The 26,961-nt window shown below is 41.5% G+C and overlaps 1 protein-coding gene across 4 annotated transcripts in view; it reads right to left on the bottom strand.

The window, feature by feature from the left end:
• Positions 1-5,530: 5,530 nt before the first annotated feature.
• Positions 5,531-26,961, bottom strand: part of LOC125291028 (gamma-aminobutyric acid receptor subunit beta-2) — a 43,968-nt gene continuing 22,537 nt past the window's right edge. The window contains exons 5-10 of one of the 4 annotated variants that reach the window (XM_048237543.1): positions 23,694-23,776; positions 14,941-15,078; positions 13,122-13,274; positions 11,142-11,452; positions 10,120-10,260; positions 5,531-8,829 (exon numbers count right to left, since the gene is read on the bottom strand). In XM_048237543.1, the coding sequence (XP_048093500.1) occupies positions 8,461-8,829; positions 10,120-10,260; positions 11,142-11,452; positions 13,122-13,274; positions 14,941-15,078; positions 23,694-23,776 (1,195 nt within the window). In that variant the 3' untranslated portion in view covers positions 5,531-8,460. The remainder of the gene's footprint in view (positions 8,830-10,119; positions 10,261-11,141; positions 11,453-13,121; positions 13,275-14,940; positions 15,079-23,693; positions 23,777-26,961) is intronic. The other 3 variants (XM_048237544.1, XM_048237545.1, XM_048237547.1) reach the window with 3 other exon arrangements.

Raw genomic sequence — 26,961 nt, 5'->3', positions numbered from 1 at the left:
GAAACCTCAATGTCTGAATCCACAGTTCCCCTGACTGGAATGACATCTAATGTTTCAGTTTCATATTACTGTCACTTGGGAGGATAGTTTGACAAGTACTCCTAAAATGTGACTTTTTAGGAGTAAAATGTGACAATTTTTATGATGAATGTTCAAGTGCATTGCATGATTCTGTTTACATTTTGTGCATGCTGCATATTTTGCTTATATTTCTCAGTCTCACCCATATTGATTCTGTTGATGCAGGCAGTTAACCGCGCTGGGATTAGTGTGTGCTTCACCTCACTGTGTGCTGAGTGTTTCACTAATTCACAGACTGGGATAAATGCAGAGACCAAATTTCCCTCACGGGATCAAAAGAGTATATATACTTATACTTCCTTAATGCAAAGGCTTGGGCTTCAGGGCCCCCTGACCCCTTGGGCCCATGGGCCTGGGCCCGGTAGGCCCGTGCAGTAATCCATCCCTGTTCAGAACTGCCTTCATTATTTACGGCATAGATTCAACATGGCACTGGAAGCATTCCACAGAGATTTAGGTCTATGCTGACATGACAGCATAACGTAGTTGCTGTACATTCGTCGAGTGCACATCCATGATGGAAATCTCCTCTTCCACCACATCCCAAAGGTGCCCTATCAAATTGACTTACAATACTTACAGCACACTGCCCCCCAAAAAAAAATACACAGCACATTGTCTCATGACATATTGCACACTGGTTTATATAGGTTTGTCAGATTTTTTTTTCTTTTTTCTTTTTCGCATGTCCAAATTTCCGTCAAGGATTCCTGGGACACTGTAAGACCGGGGTACACGAAACTTGGTGGGCATGTAACCCCATATGGATAGCATGGAACCATAATTTTTCGTTTTGATCTGTAGCCCCCCCGCTGGACTGGACCCCCCGAAAGGAAGGTAGGGCAGACACAGTTTTCTGTGAATGTCTTGAGAACCGTAGGGCCTAGGATGACCAATTTTTTCCGTATGTTTGCCTCCAGGGGTCATCTTAACCCATTCCATGTGCACACATGTGGATAAACAGATACACACGCACAAACATACATTCACAGTAATCATACGTATGACACATACTCACACAGTAGACATATGTACGCATGCATGCACATGCACAAACACAGGCACATACACAGGCACACACACAAGCACGCACACACACACATAAACATAAACATGTACACGCACACATGCACACAAGAATTTCTCAGAATTATGAACAGGCAAGATGGGGGTGGGGTTGTATAAAATGAATTTTACATGTGAAATCTATGAACTAATCATGTTTTGGTACTTGTTGTCTAGCAGATACCAGTGCGAATTGAGTGTGGATAAGGCAATTTAGTGAGACAGTTAGAATCATATAGGCCTTTCAGCGTGATTTATTTTTCTGGAAAAAATGTGCTGGACTGGGCGGTTACTGCCTTTTTTTTGTTCAAACCAGTCTAGCCATTCTTCTCTGAACTTTGGCAACAAGGTATTTTTGCCCAACTCCTTCAGAGAACTAGATATATTCTCTTGCCTGGACCCTAGAGAGAGTTGTATGTGTAAATCCCAGTACATCTGCTATTTTTTGAAATACATAGACCAGCCAGTCTGACATCAAAAATAGATCACTTTAAACTTCACCTTTCCTCTCCATCCTCATGCTTGTTTATGCATGTTATTGACTGATTATATTTGTGTTAATGAGAAGTTAAACAAATGTACCTAATAAAGTGTGAGTTTATATATCTGTATATTTATGTATAGTGTGTGTTGCAAGAGTTTCATAAACTAAGGGGCTATAATTACAGTCACTTATTAGCCTGACGTAGCCATACTCAATTCTAGTCAGAATATGAGTCTGATACTGCTCCATTGGCACGTAATTATGGGGCGTGTTTCAACCGATGTGGGGGGATGCCTCTGCACTCAATTGGATAGACCTAACCAATCAGAGCAACGAAATAACTTACTGTGAGAAGTAGGAAGAACACACAAACCATCCTTCTTCTCCACAAATGCCTTAACATTGTTTTCTGGTCTTTTGTAAAAGTTATCTCCTACAACACTCATTTGCGAAATCTAAGAGATACGTAGTAGAATAGGCTATTAGGAAAATTATTCTGTTGAACACTGATATGCTACAAAGTTGTTATAAACAGCTGGGAAAGGCTGTCGCAAATCCCTCGAACAGGTGGTCAATCAGAGATTTCAAACGAACGAGGGAACAACATGTCACAATACAACACGCTGTTTTCCCTTGATGAAAGTGAAACCATGAGTTTTCCCACATCTCGTTTTTGGCCAAAGTTTTTAGAAATAATCGTTTTCAGTGATAAAACCTCATTGAAATAATATGCATTTTTCATATGGGGTCTTAGAAGCCATCTGTCTCCTAGCTACAGCGTTTTTGTTGCAAATATAATCAACCTAAGCATGCTCAGATGACGTGATAGATGAGGCGCTGTTGCTCACCTGTCCATCATCGTAAACCCCGATTTGATTGGTCCACCAGATGTGGGGCGAGCATAGTTGCTCCACAACGGAGCGATGCCAGACCAAACTTCCCGACCTCAAATGTTGTGGACGGGACTAAGTTCGGCTGGCACCCAGGCTAGTCACTTATTAGAATTAGGAACCAAATCACCATTTACTCAATCACAGAGGAAATGCGTAGAAAAACATAGCAGCATTTTGTCCCACCATAATAATTATAAGTGTATAATTAATTGAAGATATTCTATAGAGCTGATAGTCTATCTAGGGAGTAGAAAGTGTTCCATACACACATGGAGCTGATAAATCTGCATGATGAGTTTCATCTGTCCGGCGGTGTGTCCAACAAATCGACAGTCCGGGTCAGAGATGTAATGAGAAACGTCAGTGATACAGTTGACACAAAGGATCTAGGAGCACTGTCATCCTGAGCAAATGTTTGGAACTGAAATCCACCCCTGGCTGAGATTCACACATGACCGCAAACATTTGCCTTCGCTGACCCCCCGACCATGAAGATAATTGGATGATAATTACTTTACCAAACAAATATGATAATAGCACATGGCAACCTGTCAAATGCTTTTTGATGTCTGACAATGAGCAAACCAAACCATATTATGCAATAAGATTCTGTACTTTTCAATATGTAACTTCAGAAATTTGTTGTTCATTTTTGTCTATATTTTTATCTGAATATCATTTTAAATTCTGCTCGAAAAGAACATTAATAGCAACCACAAAAACAGACCCATACAGATTAGAACTATATACAATATTTATTGATGACAAAGTTGGCCCATGGATATTTGTGTATTGAACACACACAGATGTGTTTTGTCCTTCAGGAAAATACATTGTGGGGACCCTGCTTAAGGTACCACAGAAATGTGGGCTTGCCCCGAGGAAAGACCCCATAGGGAAACACAGTGCAGGGGAGAAGAATAAGGCATCATCTCTGCAGTACATTTACTTATGCCTAACACACAAGATAGCATTTAGGCTCTTCCCCTTCCCACCGTATCCAGTCGTTCTCTGCTATTTTTCTTTTGTAAGAGTATGTAAATACAAAACACACTGATGCAAAATGCACTGTGAGGCACAACCAAAACATTTCCCAAAGTGAAACTTTCATAGAGGAAGACTGACAGAAAAAAAATAAGCATCTGTAGTGTCACATAGCCCAGGCGTTTGCCCTTTTTTTTGCCCTTCACACACACACACACACACACACACACACACACACACACACACACACACACACACACACACACACAAATAAACACACAGTCACTCATGCATGCATACACTGGTGAAAAACAACCTATGCACACGCGCGTGCACACACACAGGTGAAAAACAGCCAGACTTTCATATACATAATTACAAGGACTTTTGGGTTTGTGAGGACCTGAGATGGGTAATGCAATACACATAAGCATAATGCGTGTGTGTGTGTGTGTGTGTGTGTGTGTGTGTGTCTATGTTTGTTGCAATGCTTCAGTAGCATAAATGAGGAATATGCCTGGATTTGGTACTAGTCTTTGCCAACATGTCTGACCTTTGTCCTCTGAGGTGTTTTGCACTGGCATATAATAACATTCTATCTGATAAATGCTTAACAATTTTGGCAAAACAAAACAAAAGTATGAGCTCTTTCACTGATACTCCAAAGAAAAACAGAAGCATGTTTTCTGCAATATTACACTAGGAATATGTACATTATTGATTTATCATATCAGCATGGATAAGGACATTGTTTGCAATGGATTTACACAGCACAGTACAAATTAGAATGCTGAAAGGTTTCGCCAATGTCATTACCTTTAGCAGACACTGGATATGTACAGCTTACTCTAGAATAACTGTGTATTTACACCAGAACTTTAATTACGTTCAAACCCCTTTTTACTGGATCACACCAATCAGCCATCCATCCAGGTTAATGTAGCAATTATCTCTACCCATTACCATTAAAGAAATATTAACATTTATGAGCTGATTAAGATAAAAAAAACTTACATTGATTTGTGGTTGCTGTGAATGTGTGTCTACAATTATTTTCATTGCATTTTGTTGATTATTTCACATTTAATGGATGGCAATACATCAATAACAGCTTGTTTGATCTAGTCAAAAGTATTCCACAAACATATATTTCAATGACATTTTAAAAGAGCACTATATAAATACTGACCAACTGTACTATATATTACCTTTCTTATTGCTTACCATTACTTTCAAGAGTTCCTAACACTTTTATATTCTCAGTTTAGACCATGAAAGAGCACATCAATATCATTGAGGGCTATAAATTCCTGGCACCCTATGACGCATATAGATCTTTTCATCATTATGCATTTCCTTGAGTAATTGCACACAGTCAGTGCTGGGAAGAGATTGAATAATACACTTTTACTACTTATGAATGTTTTTATGGAGAAATAGTGTCATGCAAGGTAAGGGAAAATAATGTGTTTCATTGCATGTCATGGTTTGCTTTATCAAAGCATCTGTGAAATATAATTAAAGTGGCAATTAAGTGTTCATACATAAGTAATTTAACCTATTCTTTAGGACAGAACACACAGATATAGAGTTTATTTAACAACTGATTATTATGTGCTATCTCCTTGAATGTAAATCCAGACATGATGCATACTTTTCTTTTCATTTATTTAGTTATTTATTTACTTATTTATAAATGGTTAACCTACAGTGGATGTGTTCTGAATGTTATCTGGGAACCCACTTAGGCAAACCTGGCAGATATCATAGCCTTGATTACACTTTGTGTGTAAACATTGTTTATGGATTGTTTATGAGAAAGCATGACAAACATGAAATGTTAAAATGTGAATGACAAGAACAGACACTTTGAAGCAGCATTATATATATATATATATATATATATATATATATATATGTATATCATTATATTCTTAAATATAATCTGATTAACATATCAATGGTTCACTTGATTTAGTAAACTTCATACTATTTCTTATTACATTTTGGCAACACTGTACAATTGAGTTGTACAAATTGTTTAATAAAACATACAGGAGAACACACAGTTGATAGTGGGACTATCAGCACCTGGGAAAACCTGCAGGCAACCAAACATACTTTAGGGATAAAAGACTCTAGATTATAAAAAAGATATTGTGAGCAATCAGGATATGTCCTTATATCACTTACTACCTTAAGTTGTGCTTTTATCTCCTTGTAGCTTCTCTTGACATATAACATTTTGATGTTTTAATTATTACCAGAATTAAAGAAAAAAAGTGTGCCATGTGCTAAAAAATATTATAAATATGATGAGTCACTTTCATCTATTCACTCATTCACACTGCAGATCAATAAGAAACCTTTCATCTCTGTGTAAACATAGCTATGCAAAATTAATTGTCACATAAGATTCTGGTACACATACAGTTAACAATCGTTTACAATATATATTTACAGGTTGTTGTGAAAGAAAGATGACTGCTGTTGATATCTCTTTATTTTGATAAATATGCTTTAACTGCTGGTTCTGTGTCACCAGTTATAGATAATAATGTATAATGTATGCTAATGATCAACTGATGACCTGGCATTCACATCCTATATAATTAGCATGCTGTGTGGAGGTGACTGTTAATGACACACTAAGTGTGAGGCATGTTAGGTATCTGTTGTTTCATCCATCTCAATGTACCCCTTATACATTGAGGTAGGCCTACAATGTTTTAATTTTTCACCAAAAGCTAGTTTGGTTTAAATTAAAGGCAGTATTGTTTTGTTTTTTTTGAGAGGAGACCTTTAGCTGGATATGTTGAAGGTGATTAGACCCAAGCACACCACATGTTTCACCTCCAGTAAACGGGGGTTTAGATTGAGGGCAGTGTCAAGCTGCTTCTATAATAATGTCATCCATGTATAGCCAAATATCTCTGAAGTTAGAGTAGACATGCTACCATCATTTGCATTTATTTAGGAGAACCGACAAAATACTATTAGAAAGAGCTTGCTAGTTGGCTGGTCAACTTTAGGAATATTTAGCTATACAACAGAGACTAACATGTACAGAGCTTTGTGGTTTGTAAACTTTACTCACTGGTGACATAAGAGACATGCTAATGACTGATGCTAGCTGCCATTGTTTTTTTGCCTCCTAGCTAGCAAGTCTGTCTCTCATGCCCTAGGATGCAGGGTTGGATCCCAATGTGGGACTGTGCTTGTTAAAATACAGGGTACAGCTATGTTATGCTATGTTACCGTCATTTCCCCACCAGAGACCAAGGATTTATTTTCTGAACAGACAAGGGGCCCTCATTTGAAACAGCAATGTGAGCCATGAACAGGCTTAAACACTGTAGCAACCACACAATCATAACAGGCAGTGGTAGGCTACCAATATTCTGGTAATTTAGTGACACAGTGCAGGGTCCAATCAAGTCGAGTAAATAGAAACACTCTTTAAAGGAACATACCCAACTTTTTAGAAATAAGCTTATTTGCCGTCTACTTCAAAGTTATAGAAGAAGACACATGTCCTTCTCCTTCCTGTGCATTCAAATAACCCAGTCTGACACTGTTAGCCAAGCTTAGCATAATTCACTGAAAGTGGGTTAGACCAGTTAGCAAAAGCGAGCTTTAGGCTTGCTGGTCTAACCCAATAATAAGCTTATTTCCCAAAACGTTGATGTATTCCTTTAATGTATAGAGGAATATGACTGTAAGAATTTGTCAACTATATTTTTAGAAATTTTAAAGAAATGGTATGGCTTCCTCCTCTATGTATAAATACAAAAACATTTTCTGATTGTGTTTGTGGTGTTGCAAAATTATTTTTCCTAGTAATTAGCCTTAGCACGTTGCCTGCCGTTGTGCATCATTCAAATTAGGGCCCAAATATTTGTCCGGTATGAAATCTTGATGTTCAGATAAACAGCAGCTAACCGTCCGGGCAGTGCTACCTTTACACAACTTTGTAATCTCATTCTAGACTCTTGAAAGCCACATTCTTCCATTTTTCCTCTGTTGTGTTCTGGGGCACTGGAATGATATGAGGATTTGGTTTTCTAAAATATAAATAAATTTTCATTAATACATGTATATCCATTCTAGTAAAGTAACAATTTAAATAATGCTTGAAAATAAATAATTCAATTTAGTAGTTACATAATGGTATAAAATACTTACATATAATGTATTATAAAATAGGTATATAATGGTCTGAGTATTCTATACTACCTTTTCATATCATAATGGAATAAATGAACTAGTATTTTACATGTGGTTAAAGGCCAAAGTAGTATTCTATTGAGAGTCTTGTTTGGTGACTCTTTACATGGAATGGTGTATCATTGATTGGCAGTATTCATTTGAGCTGAAGGTAGGTCATTATGTTGAATGACACTGGAAATGCTGCAATGTTCAAACTATGCCCAAGCATTTAGAAAAAAACTGATGTAAGTTGCAAACTGTAAAATGCAGACTTAGGGTTGTAAAACTAAGACGGGAACAGCTACTTTTTGAGCACTGGTTTGTTTGACTTGAAAATGATGAGTCTGCATTTCACGTCTGCATCTGATTTGACTAATATGAATCCCATCTCAAATCTATAATATAATTTTGGCAACCAAAAATAAACAGAAAATAATAATAATCACATAATACACTGAAACAAACATAAATATATAAATCTTCAATCATACACAGAATAATATACTGTATATAATTAACTATAATAAGGTAAATATAAGCAACATCTTTGCAGCAGGCACCGTATGATCTTAATCTCTCATGTCTAAGGTATTCATGTGTTAGCCAGCAAATAAGGTGTTCCAAGGTTGAAAGGAGTTAGTCCTGATTTTGATAAATATTTATAAAGTAGTTCAGTCTTGCTTCTGTTGAAAAATTAGACAGCAAAAACATTAAAAAAAGTGATACACATTTCTCTGGCCTTGTTTAGTTGATGTAGTAAAGCCAGTAGATCATGTTGAAACATCCGAAGACAGTCGGAAAGAGAACCCTTGACCACTTGTCGATAGAGTTCACGTCTGTCAAGTCAGGGATTCGGATCTTGAGCTGGGAGGCGCTCCTTCGTAACCGGCCCTTCTTCTGGACCATGTGCCGCTCGAGGGCATTGTGGCCATAGTTGTGGCGTGACAGGCCCGGCTTCCGGTACTGGAGCGTGGAGCTGTCGTAGGTCAGCATGGTGCCCCGAGGGTCGCCCAGGCTCAGGGTGAGCTCCGGCGTACCCATCTCGTTCTTGATCTCCAGAGGGGTGAGGAGAATGTTCTCATGAGAGTCCATCTGAAATGGGACAGAAACACACTGCTTCATTTTAGCATAGATTACAAATATATTTGAGCTGATTATGCTATCTGTCTATAAAATTAAGGTGCAGTGTAACCTATCAACAAAAGTAGCCAGGCGACTACAGACCCTCGGCTCTCTAATTGGTCAGGACTGAAAGTGAAAAAAAAAAGAATCCTACATCAAGATCCTGTACCTTGTATAAAAGTTTGCAGTAAATCGGACAAGCACTTTTTAAGTTATTAAAGTGTAGACACATACAGATGGACAGACAGGTGGATGGATTATAATTACAGTACCCTCCAAAATGTCTTTGAACTAGAACAAACTAGTTCTGACAGGGTTAATGACTGATTTATACTGGAGAACTGTTATAATGTCACCAAAATAAACTACTTCTCCTCCTCCTTCTACTACTAATGTGGATGAGCCATGGATTCAACAAGTATGTTGTTTAAATACTGGAGGCCACTGGAAGTATGATCAGCATGCAGACTCTAAATGGAAAGGACCAAGGACTGCGCTCTTTGAACCTACAGAGTTAAAGGTCAGCAATTCTAACTGATTTCTAACCCACAACTAGCCTGGCTAGCGCCACCACTTCTCAATGAGACGTGGTCTGGGAACCAAACGTTCATTTTCTCGTATTTGAAAAAAATGCTCAGATCCGTTTATTGGGTGCCACGGATGTCTATCAAATGCGTCTGTGCATAGCTCATCATCGTCTTGCTTTCCCCCCTGTTCTGTGATTGGTTCCCTATCTCAGGCGAAAATTTGCTCCATGGTCTCCAGGCTGCCTTAGCAGCGTGAATCAAATCGCACGCAAGGCAGCATGGGAACACCCAGGCTAACCCGCAACACTTTCTGTCGCAATCTCCTCACAATCTGCTGGCTCTGCATTCAGAGTAAACTGTAAAAATGGTCTTTGTACACAACGGCCACTGTGTGAATTGGAAACAAACAAAGTAGAGCAAACCTGTCCCCCAAACACGGTAAAACTGTTGCAGCCTATCACCGAAAGTGGGGGATAGAAGTTTGGGGAAATTGAAGGGGAGTTTGGGGATGGGATGGTGAGTTTGCTCTTTGGTATTTTGTTGATATTTGGTTCAAATACGTGACATCATCTAAAATCACTGATGGCATCTTTAACTGCCCCGACCTCACCACTCTGTATGCCTGTATGGTTATGTATGAAGTGTTATTGGTATGGAATGCAGTATGTATGGAAAGATATATTGTTATGTATGGAAAGCAGTATGTATGGAGTGCCTTGTGAATGTGAAAATAGAGGCATAGGCCTTTAGGTACCTTGTTCTTCTGCTCTCCTAGCCCCATTGCTGCGTCATCCATGAAGATGGGTTCCCACATTGTGTCATGACCGCCTAGGTCCCTCTGTTTCATTCTGGGAAACAAAGCGTCATCTCGCTGGACTATGTTCCCAACCAGCCACTGAAACAAACAAAAACAACAATTTCACCTCAGCTGAACTTGGGAAGAACTGCAGCTCTGTAAGAACTGATTATTATATGAATAAAAAATGAACAGCAAATATAACCAGGAGCTTGATGGAGCATTGGTAAAAAACAGCTTTAGCACTTGTGGCAGCCCCCAAAGATAAGAAACCTTATTCAGAAAGCGTGCACGTCTCATTTTGAAGTTGAATTGAACACTGAAATAAATCTTATTTGTGTCCTAGCGAAAAGTAAGAGTTTTGAAAGGTACCCTTTGTATCAACTCAAAAGCAAGGCTGCCATTAGCAAATCCTACTTTTTATTGACTTATTTATTAAGTTAGAACAAGCACATAGGATGGGATAGGATGAAATATTGGTTGAATTCAGTTAACAGTTGTAAAGAACATAAATATTATAGCCACATACTGTATTTATGAGCTAAAAGAACACTCAGATTCAGTAGGATGTGTTTTTTTCTAGTGCTTCAGCATGTTGTCTTTAAATGTCCTGAGGAAAAACCAGTTGCTCTGAGAAGCTCTGTAGTCAGCAGGTAAAAATTCAACACAGCACTGTGTCAACCAAAGGCTTGGTATGAACTCTCGTATTTGCTCTTTTGCAGAAAAGCGTTTTTCTCTTCTCTATGCTGAGACGGTTCATGAGTATATGGGTGAAGGCTTGATGAGTACATGAGTATATGGGTGAAGGCTTGGTGAGATGATACATGAGTATATGGGTGAAGGCTTGGTGAGATGATACATGAGTATATGGGTAAAGGCCTGATGAGTACATGAGTATATGGGTGAAGGCTTGGTGAGATGGTACATGAGTATATGGGTAAAGGCTTGATGAGTACATGGGTATATGGGTGAAGGCTTACATGAGTATATGGGGTGAAGGCTTGGTGAGATGGTACATGAGTATATGGGTGAAGGCTTGGTGAGACCTTGTTTGGGTCCAGCCTTATCTTCTCATTGTTGGCCGTTGCTGCTTTTTCGGCTGCCCTCTTCTGGCGTTGTGGGCCCCTTCCAAAGAAGATGTAGTTGACCAGAGCGTATTCGAGCAGGGCGAGGAAGACGAAGACGAAGCAGCCCATCAGGTAGACGTCAATGGCTTTGACGTAAGGGATCTTGGGAAGCGTCTCTCTCAAGTGGGTGTTGATTGTGGTCATTGTCAGTACAGTTGTGATGCCTGGGTAAGCAGGAAACAATCATGAGTGTGTTGCTATTCTCTGACAATCTGCTTTGTGTCAGATCCAGGATTATGGTCATGTCAGATTTGACAAGCTGAATATGCACATTGGAGAAAACAAAACTATTTGGTTGATGTGATTTCTAATTTGGGTAGCAGCTTTTTTTCTGTTTAAATTTTTTTTCATTATATATAATATAATATTACTAGCTAAATCAAACTCAATCTATCTACATTTGTTTCTAATAACTTTAGTAGCTAGGTTTTCTAACATGTGTTTGTTGCACTCCATTTATATATAAGTATATTTGTATTTTGATTAAATCCATTACGATAAATCGAGGTGAGACTGCCATCCATTAATTAGTCACACCAACCAACGCAACTAGCGGTATATCAACAATTAAAAAAACAAACTAAGAAAATAAAACAGAAAGACCACGTTTGAGTTTGCTGTTTGAAGTCACTTGTTCTTTCCTCACCTGTGTGATCTGATTGCACCTGACACCTGACATGTCTCCCCCCTTTTCACATGTGTTACAGAGTGTAACTACAAAACACTATGCTGCAACAGCACTGATCTGCTTTGAGCCTTGCAACCCCAGCCCCAATCCTGGCCCCTAGGCCCCGTCATTAAACTCCTCTCCCCCATGCATGTCATTAACTCCAGCCTCACACACCTGCGCGTGCACACACACACACACACACACACACACATGGCACAGCAGAAGGATGCAGGTCAGAGTCCAATCATGGAGAGTGCTGCTCTTATTGCGTGAGAGCCAAGGTGATGAGGTCTCTGACTCTGCTCCCCGTGTCACATACAAACTTTCCTGAACCCAGCGGCCACCATTACGTAATGCACGATTACAGAGAAATTGCGATAGGTAGATACATGGATATATACAGCTCTGAAAAAAATGAAGAGACCACTGCACATTTTTCTGATGTCATCCTAGGGTTGCTGAGTGACATTCAAATGAGTTGGTAGTCATATTCGAATTTGCAGTGGTCTCTTAATTTTGAATATGACTGTCAACTCATTTGAATATAACTCAGCAACCATAGGATGACATCAGAAAAATGGTGGTCTCTTCCTTTTTTCCAGAGCTGTAGATAAATATATAAATGTAAACATACAGACAGACAGATACATGAATATATAGATAGATAGATAGATAGATAGATAGATATAGGTACATACATAGAGTTAGTAAAGACTGTTTTTTTTGTAAATGGTTTGTTAGCCATTAAAGAAACTAGAGGAGAGGTCTATGCCAGTCACTTAGTTCAACAGCACCAAGCCATTTAATGATGTCTAGAGGCACCACAGACCTGATGTAGTGTTATGCTATTATGCCACCCACGGTTGGAACCCCTACTTCACTCTTACATCACAGCTGAAAACCTTTTCTGTATTTTTGTTGGATTCAATTAAGCTATTTGACTTCTACTGGTAATGCCTGGCAATTTCACCCCATTCTCCTGAACTGCACTGCTGTTTTTAACCCTATTCTTAGGTTTTAATACACTTCCAACTCATTTTGTGGATGATGCCATTCCTCACTGGTTTTCTGGCAAATGCTCTCAGCATGAGGCACTGTATAACAAATTAAATTTTGCAAGAAAGGAAACAGACAATGAAATAAAAAAGCACAAATCTACACACCCAGAGCCACTCTTGCAGCCGAGGCGTCGTAGTTAATCCAGAAGGAGACCCAGGAGAGGATGGTGATGAGGATCGAAGGCATGTAGGTCTGCAGGATGAAGTAGCCAATGTTCCTCTTCAGCTTGAAGCTTAATGATAGCCGTGGGTAAGAACCTGAGTGAGTAGGAAAGGCCCAAAGAGGGTCGAGAGTTTTTGACTGTTACATTGGTGCAGTGTGCTGTGATAACTGAATTAATCTACTCTGATATTGCAGGCTACACAACAGAAGAAAGCCGAAGAACAAGGTATGATATAGTTGTGCTCTGGCTGATGCCAGATGTTTTCCCCATACTATTTGCTGTTTTTATTGTTGTTGTCTATCCTTCTTTGTAGACAGTTTGTAATTATCTTTTATTTGACATTTCATCATTTGATTGATTTTGTAATTATTGTTATTGTTATTAAACTCTATATCATTTTTTTCTCAGGGCTGTAAACGAGCTGCTCAAACAATCACACTGTATAAACAACAGTTGTTGTTGTTGTTAATGCTGTTGACGATGTTGTTGATGATGGTAATGGCGATGATCATGATGATGATGATGATGGCGATGACTATGATGATGATGGTGATGGCGATGATGATGAGGATGATGATGATGATGATGATGATGACTATGATGATGGTGATGACTATGATGATGATGGTGATAACCTGGATGGGTGAAGAAAAACATGCAACTTTCACATACTTTGATTCCACTTTGAGAGAGAAGAAGGGAAGTATATTTTAAGGTGAAGTATTCCCCTTCCCCACAGCAGGGTATAGCTCTCAGTGTTCCCTCTAGCGTACCTCTCCAGTAGGCCTATTCTCACTCCCTATCAAAAGCTAATGAGCTACAACAGCCCGCTCCCTGCTGCAAAGACATTACAGCAAACTTAAGCTACGAGTGAGTGTAATGGCAGGTGGAAGAGCATGTGAAGGTATAGCCTGCCAAGACAAACTATGCCATTATTTGCTATTAATAAAAGAAAAGAAATAACACCAATTCAACAAAAGGAGAAAAGGAGAATATATGTAACAGTAACACAAAGGTCTTTTGCTCCACCCACTGCTGTGGTATTTCAGCTGCATACATAACAAAGTCATAAATATGAAAATATGACACATGAATAAAACATCACTTCAAACAACATTTTCCTAAATAACTCATAAGCATGCTCTCTTTTGTTGGAGCAGTGATGGTCTGGACCTTCACTGTTGGAAAGGTGTGTGTGTGTGTGTGTGTGTTGGGGGGTGTCTGGATTGGTGTGGTGTTAACATGGATTTCACACAGTCCAGCCCCACTGACATTGTTGTTTGCTTGTTCGCTGCTGCAGGAGCCTAAACACTTTGTAGGGAAACTGGTGACAGACTAAGATTCCAACTGCTTGTTCTTTTGGTTGTTTTTCCACAAGTTTTTACAACCGTATTGATTTCAGAAACATTTGATTGGGAGGATCTCATTTCTCCTTGACAATGTGTTATCAAATGTACTATCAAATTCTACACCAAGGCTTTCATTTCAAAATTGCAGTGGTTTATAATCACAGCAGCTGAAATGGGTCTTTAATGTGCTCTTGCTTCACAACAGCCCTCATTTCAGACAAGAACAGAAAAGAATTCCAATCTGAAATACATTCAGCAAGCCACTGTCTTCAGCAAATTAGAATGAAGAAGTTCAAAGGCAATTCTAGACGCAAAAAGAGCTTAATTTTAGAGGTGTACAAATAACTTTGTTCAGCACATTTTGCATGATATGCTTTTAAACAAGCAATGTAAACACTGGTGTGGCCATACCTGTGGAGAAGACGACATTCTTGGAGATTAGCTTGTAGTCAACAATGGAGAACTGAGGGAGCTCGATCCTCTCTACGCCTGTCACAGCAGTGTCACCCCCTCTCCAGTGAAACTCAATGTCATCTGTGGTGTAACCATCTAGCAAGACAAAAAACAAAGGATTAACTTAAGAGAAGAGTAAGATGGAGAGAGAGAGAGAGAGTGAGAAAGAGAGAAGAGAATATGCAAATGTGTTACTGTAAGGACATATTTTTAGGGTCTCCGACTACAACACAGGAAGGGCTGTTAAAATTCCCTACCCATCCAATATTAAACACACTAAATCATGTATGGCGCAGAAAGATGGTTGAAGTTATAAATAATGAATAAGTAGTAACGTTATAGTTAACTATCTCTCAGACACATTTGTAGAAATATGATGGAATAGTACCCTAATCAGTCCAGCACAAACCCAATAGGCAAATGGCCAGTTCCATTTCTAGGAATAAAAACATCAGAGGAATAATGTATATTTTTGCATTACTCTTCTGTTATTAAAATCATAAAGTAGAGAACATGAAGAAGAACGGATAGAAGGAGAAAAGAGAAAAATAGAAGGAGGAAGAAAAATGGGGAGAGGAAGAGGAAAGTGAAGAAGTCATTTGATGTGACAGCTCTAATAGCTCACAGAAGCGCACAAATACTCCAGAGATCCCGAATATCGACCACCAAATATCTCTGTGTTATTGTGGACTTCATCCAACGCCCATCCAGGGTCAAATTCATTACCGGAGAAATCACAAGTTTCCCCCCACCATCTCGCAGCCTCGCTGAGCGAAGAAATGGGACATAAATATTCAAATAAAACAAGGGTTATTCTCTCCGCCTCATTGCTCTCTCTCCCTGCTCCAGCCAGACCATTAGAGACACAGGCAGCCCTGGCTGGGGACGCAGCCTATAAATGATTGAGAGACATCGTATAGGAGAGATTGTCCACCCAAGCACACAAGGCTCGGCCCTGGCTAATCTACTGCTGGGCCCATGCAGTTGTCATGTCGCCTGCCTGTAGGGCACAGCGTGAGTGCAACGCATAATTGAGAGAGAGAGAGGGGGTGGGGGGGTATTGATGGGAGATTAAAGAAAGGGAGATCTATTTGCCATGAACAAGAGAAAGAACTATTTCTTGCTGACAATCAAGTTGAATTTGTGAAGGACATCTGGCTAGTAGTAGTCTGTGTGTGCATGTGTATATGTGTGTGTGAGAGAGATAATGTGCGTGTGTGTATGTGCGTGCGTGTGCCTTTACTGCAAGTATGCATGTGTGAGTGTGAGAGTGTGTTCATGAGAGAGAGATTGTTTATTACAGGATCTATGTATAACAACCCTGGCTAGAGGATCTTATGATGGGATTATTTTGTTGACCTCTCTCTCTCTATCCCTCTTTTTCTCTCTCTCTCTCTCTCTCCACATTATTGACTCACACTGTGAAGAAACTGCCTATTTCCCCCTCTGCTCAGCTTGCTATAGTCCTTCCGTTCCAGTAATAACACATGATAACCTATTTACATGCTATGAATAAATAATTCAAAATATTCCATCTACCCCTTTTACCCGTTTGTACACATACCGCACACTACATGAACACTCCGATCCACAAGACCCTCCATCTCCATCTATTAAAAAAAACTCCAACACAGGAGGCTTCCCTCACTGGGTCTCCCTCTGCGAGAGGCCTGCAAGTGACGTAGCACGCTGCAGTGCTAAAGTACAGTAATACAAATGTCAATCAATAATGTATAACAGTAAGGGTTTTGTGTGTGTGTGTGTGTGTGTGTGTGTGTGTGTGTGTGTGGGGTTGGGGTGTCAAGCGTTTTTCTGTGCAGTCCACTAGGTTTCTCCCCATGCATTTAACTCCATTGTTTCTATGTCATTGAACCTGACGTGGCCAATTATCTTGAGCCCACATTTATGTCACTGCTGTTACATCACCAGGCTCAGGATGCATGGCCCCTCTTGGGTCAAATATGCGCTGGAAGTCAAGGGTAAAAGCCATCGGAGGAAGTGGACTTGTTTCTCAGAAGCGAGGGGCTGCCCATGTTAAGAGTGGAGCCTTCGTCTTTAGAAGTTAAAACATATCTCTGCCTGAGTCATATTCGTCATCATGCTGGGAGGTTTCTGATCACTATGACCAAAACCAACCTACTGTGAGAGGGTCACTATCCCTTGCATTCAGCACTATAACAAATATTTGGACTCAATTAGCAGTATGAATCACACCCACATCTAAATCACACTCACACCCACACACCCACACGAATACTGATGTTAAAGCCTAAACTAAAGCTGATCAAAACAAAATGGACTTATCTGAAATTACATCAGCATCATAGAGGTCAAATACTTTTGCATATAGATAGATACTGAAAAGAGCAAACATAAATATATAATAAGCACTTACTCATTTACTAATGACTTCTGTGGGAAACATAACTCAGATTGTTTTGAACAGTAACCCAAGGGCCCCGCTGCTGTTTCACCATACGCAAAGACTTGACAAGCACACACAGGCACATCGCTATTGGAATGCTAGCCATTCAAGTTCTTTTCATGTTGCTCTACTTTGGGATTCTCCTTTTGAGCTAAGCTCCACTAAATATTTGATATAAAAAGTTACTTATATGGACACCGAGCTAATTTAATTTAATTATTTAATTTAATCTCATTTAGTATGGCATCCAATCACATGGCCTCTAATGTCCCATCTAATCTCATCTCATCTGCATCAGCTTGAACATCAATGCTGTCTGGTACCCTTTGTGGTAGTCCAGTAGGGGAGAACATGAGTAATGTGAGAGCAAATATTCACCCTGATATGCAAAGAAGAAACCTCAGGGAAATAACCCTAAAAGAACACGTCCTTGTTTTCACAATCACCAGCCTACAAAGCAAATTGATTTATGTCTATTATGCATCTATATCACACATATGGACAAAATATGGAGATTCAAGGGGATTGACTGAGATAAACTACACTATAAACCAGAAAATATCTGTCTAATCAAAAGCATACTTAATAAATCCCTGGAATGATGATGTATTCACCTGTCTGAAGAATGCCCATGTATTGCTTACATGCAGTAGAGCATAACAGTAGTGATGTTCTTGTGGGTCGCCTGACAAGAGCCCATTCATGTTTCATGCATAATAGATCTATAATGGAGGGACATTACAGGAGCTGTGAACCACAGTAAAGATCTAGGCCATAAAGATATGCACGAGAGAGGCTCAGGCATGGACGGCTACCTGTGACTGATTATACGCACCTACCAGGACCTGGAAATATAATGTCTGACTGAATGCTTCACATTTTGCAAGAATATTTAGCACGGGGAAACTATGTGTTTGCATGTGTGTGTGTGTGTTTGTGTGTGTGCGCGTGGCCGCGTGCATACGTGTATGCATGTGTGTCTGTGTTTCTGTGAGGGAGTGAGTGAGTGAGAGAGAGAAGGTGTGCATTCATGTGTGTGTGTGTATGTGTAATACATTGGATTTAGAATGGTGGTGATGTAATTGTGATGACTATGCTGTGACTGTTTGATCTCCAATCCGCTGAAACGAGGCAACACCTGATGGCGGAGGATAATGCTATTCTAATTAAGCTGAGTAGCAGGGAGTTGTTACAGTAGTCACACCGACACACACACACACACACACACACACACACACACACACACACACATACACACACACACATGTACTGACTGACACGTTTCTGCCTCGTGTTAGATGCCAGTGGGAAACCCTCTGTCCTAAACAAAGATGCAAGTTTGTTGCTCAATCAAATGAGCTGTTTCCACACCACAGAAAAAACAGTGTCCTTTCCTTAATGCATACAATAACAAACAAATCTTTTCCTTCTAAAAGGGGATAGCCAAAAAGGATATCTCCATTTTACTTTGACATTAAGGCAACACTGAACACACTGAATGGATCACACAATATTGATTCTTCGGTTACACTTTACGGTAAGGGTACATGAATTAATACCTATTAATAAATCATAATTCATAATGATGTGCCCACCACACCTAATGCTTTAGGTAATGTGCTGTTCATGTATGAGGTCACTAATGACAGACTATGAACTCACATGAATTCCTGATGATTCATGAGATATTAACTCATTGAGTGCCTTTTCCTTCCCATGCGCTGAGTGCCAAAACGTAATATTACGTTTTTAGCTTTTTTTTTTTATTACGAAACTAGACCCTCTAACACACCTTATGTGTGATTTTGGGAACTCTGTGATGAATGGAAATGAAATATATGACGATCGAAAACTCACGAAAACGCAAGATCTGGACATTTTATCTGGACGTTTGATCTTAACTCGGCTTAATGGTTGCCGCTTTGTTTCGAATCAGTCACTGATTAGCCGATCAGTGACATGCACGCCAGGTCAAAATCAGGTCATTTATTTTCGTGGGTTTATCACTAGGTGGCAGGTCTCGTTAGATCTCTTCCCAGAAACTTTGCAGGCAACACTTCTCAGGTGCTGAAGGGAGAAATTAAAAAGTTGAAGAAAAAGATATTGCAGCAGGTGCGTTTTGGCCAGACAACGCTGGATGAGTCCACCTTTCTACTAAGACAAGATGACTCTGACCACGACAGGTCAAAAACATTACAAGGAGTGACTGAACACCGTGCTCAGGAGGGAGTTCCATCTCCACCACGTGCCGGGCCTAGCGAAGTGGGTGGTAGGCCGAGTCGCACTTGCAAGAGGGCACGCCCTTGCCAGAGTGCCGAATATGTCGGTGATAGTGACTCATAAAAGACGCATTATCTCCATTTCTAGAAAAAAAAAACAGGGATTTTGATGAAAACTAGTCACTGTTTAGCTTGGGATTTCTCAGGAATAGAGGTGTGTAGAAATACACGGTTTGCACCCACTGAGACTTAAAGTCTCAGCTTTCAAACGAGCCATTGTATGTGTTCATAGCTATAACACAAAATATGCTGTGGCTGTACAAAAATCATCAACAATGGTCTAGATTGCTGGCACTCTAGGACAAAGCTTCCGAAAACAGCTTGGCATTCAATGAGTTAAGGAATGAAGTAATACATAAATCATTAATTAATTAATGCATGAATTCATGATAATTCATGTACCCTTACCGTAAAGTGTTACCGATTCTTCTAAAGAAATACATGAACATCGGATGACTCTCTCCTTGTCCTTCAAATTCCATTTAAAACCAAACTGTCTTGACACAGCCATGCCATGCAGACCTTGATCAGTGTGGATACACAGCAGCAGCTTCAACAGGGTGATTATGGTCAGTGGTCTGTCCTGTGTCCGTAGCTCCTGTTGTGAGATGGAGAACAAGACACCTCATTCTCCCTCCTCACCTACCCTCTATAAAGAACACCATTGGTTGTTTTTTTTGCATAGCCAATTTGACATGGCTTCTGTCAACGCACACACATTTACATGAACAGAAAAAGCACACTTGAATGTGCAAGCAGTTTACAGAGCAAGGCACGCCATCAACACACTGTGGTGTTCAAGCTCTGTCCAAAAACAATTTCATTTTCAGGAGCCGCTATGCCAATAAATGGTTAACCCTTAAAGGTGTACCGTCACACCCGTGTGATGGGAATGTTGGAAAATGAACGTTCTAAAGAATATCTGGGTTCATTGAATTCAACATACAATTTTAGAACCTTCAATTGTTGCGAAACGGAATCTTATATTAGAAGGTTTAAAAACCCACACATGCATGTTTCTATTTTTGTTTTCATCTATATGCATGTCATGCATTCAATAGCATCACGTGTGCCACTGATTTAGTTTATTTGCGTTGTGTCAAAGTTTACAAATTGTGCTGTTTGGCACCCCTCTTATAAACTCGGCTTTGGTGCGTGGAATGCAATTAATATGCGGTTCCAATCGTTGAGTATGCAATTACCTGGAACCTAAGTAAATTACACGTTCATTTCAGGTTTACTCAACAATCTGAGTCACACTTCTTTGACACTTCTCATAGACTTCAGTCAATCTCACTGATGGCTATTATCAAATCCCATGGCACGTTCTTTTTAGCTGAAAAAAAAAAAAAATTATATGGAAAGAGGGTGTTTATATTCTTTGTTGTCTTAAATGGCTCAACATAGGAAAAAATCCTTGAGCTGCCCATGAAATCACTCCTACTTACCCTGGTAGGAGACGCCTGATGACTAAGAAAGGCCTGCATTTCTGTACTCTCTACCACAAACACAGTTTATCACTGACAGGCTGTTGTATCTAACAATTGCACCACCCCTTAGATTTACCAAAAGCCAATTGCTCAATGGAGCACAATCAGTAAGCAGAGTACAATGTCAACTGTCAGCTATTGCCGGGGTCTGGTTTGTATTAGTCTTACAATAATTGCATGCCACTTGATTTGCACTGAAGTGCCCCTTTCTAATTTTTCGCTTAAACTCATGAGCAGCAGACCTTAACAGGAATTAAAAGCACTCTTTACGCACGCACGCACGCACGCACGCACGCACGCACGCACGCACGCACGCACGCACGCACGCACGCACGCACGCACGCACGCACGCACGCACGCACGCACGCACGCACGCACGCACGCACGCACGCACGCACGCACGCACGCACGCACGCACGCACGCACGCACGCACGCACGCACGCACGCACGCACGCACGCACGCACGCACGCACGCACGCACGCACGCACGCACGCACGCACGCACGCACGCACGCACGCACGCACGCACGCACGCACGCACGCACGCACGCACGCACGCACGCACGCACGCACGCACGCACGCACGCACGCACGCACGCACGCACGCACGCACGCACGCACGCACGCACGCACGCACGCACGCACGCACGCACGCACGCACGCACGCACGCACGCACGCACGCACGCACGCACGCACGCACGCACGCACGCACGCACGCACGCACGCACGCACGCACGCACGCACGCACGCACGCACGCACGCACGCACGCACGCACGCACGCACGCACGCACGCACGCACGCACGCACGCACGCACGCACGCACGCACGCACGCACGCACGCACGCACGCACGCACGCACGCACGCACGCACGCACGCACGCACGCACGCACGCACGCACGCACGCACGCACGCACGCACGCACGCACGCACGCACGCACGCACGCACGCACGCACGCACGCACGCACGCACGCACGCACGCACGCACGCACGCACGCACGCACGCACGCACGCACGCACGCACGCACGCACGCACGCACGCACGCACGCACGCACGCACGCACGCACGCACGCACGCACGCACGCACGCACGCACGCACGCACGCACGCACGCACGCACGCACGCACGCACGCACGCACGCACGCACGCACGCACGCACGCACGCACGCACGCACGCACGCACGCACGCACGCACGCACGCACGCACGCACGCACGCACGCACGCACGCACGCACGCACGCACGCACGCACGCACGCACGCACGCCACACACACACGCACGCATGCACGCACGCAAGCACGCACGCACGCACGCACGCACGCACGCACGCACGCACGCACGCACACCAACACACACACACACACACACAGACACAGAGCAAGAGCTCAGAACACACCCTGTGTCCTCTAATGACTCGCATAATAGCCTGCGTCGCTGATCCCTCGCGCTCGGGTGCCGGCTTCCACTGTAACTAACATTTGCTCCCACCGTACCGCACCACACAGCACACAGCACACGACTACACAGCTCAGCATAGCGCACAGCGCTGCTTGCCAAGGCCACATCACGGCACAATTAGCCGCGATGACATAGCTCTGCTCATTGTGCTCGTTTCGGTATGCGTGCCAGCCGGAGCCGAAGCCGGAGCCGGCACGCCCGGATGTCCTCTGGCTTCATCAGGAAGGAAGGTCAACATCATTATAGTAATAAAGCCAGGCTCCGTTGTTAGCCATGCACTGTGATTCCTCGGCTGCTACCTCTTCAAAAATGCATTAGGCGTGATGTGAGGCTAGGGGAAAATGGACCCAGAGGGCAAAGAGGCGCCTTTTGTTCATTTTGACAAACCCTGAGAATTCGGCAAATTTCATTTAAACGAGGGGAACACCTCTGGCAACTGGACAGGTAGTCATTATGGGGTTTTTTTACACAAACAACCCACTTACAGTGACTTGGAGTGCACCAGCTCCATTTGGGGCTCCTGTCAAGGTGCAATGTCAGTAACAGAGCCAAGAATCACCTAGAAGAAAAGGCTTTCAGTGTACTGCAATCAAAACTGTGCATGACTTGGAGATACTGCTTTTTCATGCATTTCTGATCCACTGGCAGAAGAACTTAATTGATTCCCTTAAGGCAACCCAGCGAGAATGGTAGAGTTCCCTCATCATCCCACTCTTTCTACAGTAATATAACTTTCCTTTTAATTTCCTTGCAGCTGAATGCAATTACCAGTGCGCATACTGGGAAGTTTTCATCCAAAGTACTTTGTAGCATATACTATGCACACATATTAAGAGAAATGGAGAAAAAGAGGGAATGAGAGAAGGGGATAAGAAAGAACAAGAGAGAAAGAGAATGAATGAGTGCATAAGATAAAGGGAAGAGAGAGAGAGAGAGAGAGCATTAACTGAAAAAACCCATTACGGCTCATGGTATCCTGCCTTCTTTGTGTGATATGGGATCTCAGTCTCCAGTGTTGCTGTGTGATGTACTGTAAGCGTGTTAATGAAGACTCACAGCTCTCGATCTCCAGGGTGCAGTTCTGCTCATCCAGAGGGTATCTCCTCAGGTCCATCATACAAGCAGCAGTGGTGGTAATCCTGCAGACAAACAGCATACACATGCACGCTCATCAGAAAGCTCAGAGAACATGATGACTTACTACACGTGGCTCATGACTATATCAGAGTGGGATGAGTATCCCTGGAGATGTGCAGATATGTTGTGAACTGTGCAGTTAATGTTATGTTTATGTAAAGTGCTGTCTGAATTTGGTTGGAATTCCAATTGTGACATATTTTCTTTTAACTGCGGAAAGGATAGATGAGTGCATGGGAGTCCACATGCAAAACCACACAGAACAACTTACAAGCGACAGAGTGTACTTAGATAAAGATAATCAAATATATAGAATATGTAGAATTTTACCGTTGATATTTTAATGCTATATTTGCATCTCTAAACCATTATTCCAGTTCTGATTGTATGTTGGTGATACGATGCTAGGACAAACACAGACAGACACACACACACATGCACACACATCAAAACATCAAATATAAATAGTGTGTCCTTGTGCTACATGCTTCTTTATTGAGGGACCACACTGGGAGTGAATGACATACAGTATGCACATCCTGTCCTAATTTAGTCTCTCTCTCTCTTTCTCCTCTATAATTTCTCACTCTATATATTTGTCTCTCTCCCTCTCTTTCTCCCTTCTCCCTGTCTCCTCTCTCTCGCTTTCTATCTGAGTCACCTTACATGTGAGCATCACACCTGAGAAGTGAAGTGAATCACAGCACTGCCACACACACACACACACACAAACACACACACACACACACACACACACACACACACACACACACACACACACACACACACACACTGAGAAGTGGGGCATTCTGAAGGGGTATAAATAACCAACCCCATCAGTTTCACACAGCACACAGCATTTCATCACCATCTCTCTAACTCTCTCTCTCTCTCTCCTAGGAGCTGCTGCTGTGGTGTTTATTTCTTTACCCCCGCCTCTTCTTCTCACCTCCCTTTTAAAAGAAAGTGCAAAAGAAAGAAAAAAGGGAAAAAAAGAAAGAAAGAAAAAGAAAGAAAAGAAAACAGGAGACAAATAATGGAATTCACCAGACTTCCAGAGGCCTGAAACACACCCACCGGCTTGAAAGAACTTCTGAAGGAACTCTCTGTCTCTCAGAATACCACTCTTCCTAATGTGACAATAGGAGCACTTTGGTTAGTCAGACTCTGAAAGTCTACTCTGATTCGCTCACGGATTAGACATTAGGCACATCCAATGACAAGTGCCAATTATTACTAAATTGTACTGATTAACATCCCTTAATATGTGCAGTGAAAAGACGTACTGTATATCGGTCCTGACAATTGTCACTCACTTTTGTCCGACCCTTGGCAGAATGGAAAATAGCATTCAAAGGGAAATTTGACATCAAAGGCCCCTTTCTTCTCCCAAGTCGCTCCAGCCTCGCAGTCGGCCGCCGCTGCCTCCGACGAGGACGTTAAATGTTAATAAGACATGTTCTGGCCGCTCCTGATAAGTGTGTTAACGGCCACATAGAGTTGAGATGAGATTTCATGGGGAAACAATGGCGTGGGGAGAGAGAGGAGAGTTGGGCTGTGGCTCTGTGTCAGTCCATTCCACTCTGTCTCATTGCTTTTCATTTCCAAATGGCCAGAGCCATTCAAGCAGAGAGAAGGAGATAGAGAGGGGGGGGAGAGAAAAGAACTGGAGGTGTTCTTCAATTGGCAAAACTTAATGAGAACAAAGGAATAACACAGACTGAATAGCTGAGCTGTGGGAAGCACTTCCTGATCTTCTGCCCTTACACTTGGAGTTTAGGAGGAGGAAAAAGAGAACTTCATGGCTCCTGTTAGGTTGACACTATGAAAAATATCATCAGCAAAAACCTGCCCTACTGAGTAAACAGAAACAGAGTCGACCCTCATTAAGTCATAATTAAACCCAAATTAAAGCCCATTATCTCCTAATAATGGAACAGAACTCTGATAGGTGCTCCCCAAATGTCAGCTGGCTTTTATGACTCCACTCATTAAGACCTTCAACACTAGATTAGCCATAACTAACTCTGCAAACTCAGGGGAAGTTGACCATAAGGGGAAGGAGATCATAATATTATTTAATGAGGATGTAGTAGTACATCATAATGATTGTATCTATTTTGCAAGTCTGCAAAGCTGAAAACTTTTCATCAAGTTACCGGTAGACTTGCAAGAATGTTAGTTCATACCATAGACTGTATCGAGTCTATGGTTCATACAATAAGGCCTTTAAATGATAGATTTAGGAATGATGTATAAAAGATGCATGATGGATGCATAATAAATATTATCACTATATAAAAGGGTATATAGATATATAGATATGGAGATTACATCGAAAGATCAGAAGGAATTATAAATGCATAAAAATAGATGCATATATAGTACATTACTGTATTAAATCTGAAATCATATTTACAGTGTTGTCCTAAAGGCAACACTCTCCACCATCATATCACACTCTAACTTTGCATGCTGTGTTTGAAGTATTATAGCTGATGCTACACTTCATACCAATCTAAGTCCTATTTAAAGCACTAACCTAAATCTGTTTTGCATGTTGCACATTTCTCTGACCCTGATATGCTCCAAAATAACACTCTCTAGTCTGATTGAATGCTCAAACACACTAAATCCTTCTCAACGTTTAACTTGATAAGGGAAGAAGTTGGCTCCATCTGGATCCTCCATGTGTGTGTGTGTGTGTGTGTGTGTGTGTGTGTGTGTGTGTGTGTGTGTGTGTGTGTGTGTATGTGTGTCTGTGTGTGTGTATGTATGTGTGTCTACTCTCCTTCTGTCTCGAAGCTTCTCTTAAACAACTCCACTGCCAATAGGAGGACCAATAGGAATCTTTCTAACTCTTTCGTATGGATTACAAGCAATCTCAAAACAGCACATCCTAAAAGAAAATCCTTAAAATATACGTATATTCATCTTGACTTTCTCTTTAACCATTAAACAACCCTTAATGTGTATCAAGGGATCCTTCATTTGTAAATAACCTCCCTTGATCTCACCCTAATCTGTTGGTATGTGGTAGGCAAGCCCTTAATTATCCCTGAATCCCTGCCTAAATCTACTTAATATTCCACTGACAGAAAAAATAAAACATGTCAAAATAAGGGCTTCAGTTTCGTTCAGCATCCAAAACACACAAAAAAACATGCAGTGCCTTGACAACTAGGTA

This window comes from Alosa alosa, chromosome 2 (genome assembly GCF_017589495.1).
Source record: "Alosa alosa isolate M-15738 ecotype Scorff River chromosome 2, AALO_Geno_1.1, whole genome shotgun sequence".
In the NCBI taxonomy this organism is placed as follows: Eukaryota; Metazoa; Chordata; class Actinopteri; order Clupeiformes; family Clupeidae; genus Alosa; species Alosa alosa.
This window is presented reverse-complemented; position numbering and strand designations above follow the sequence as displayed.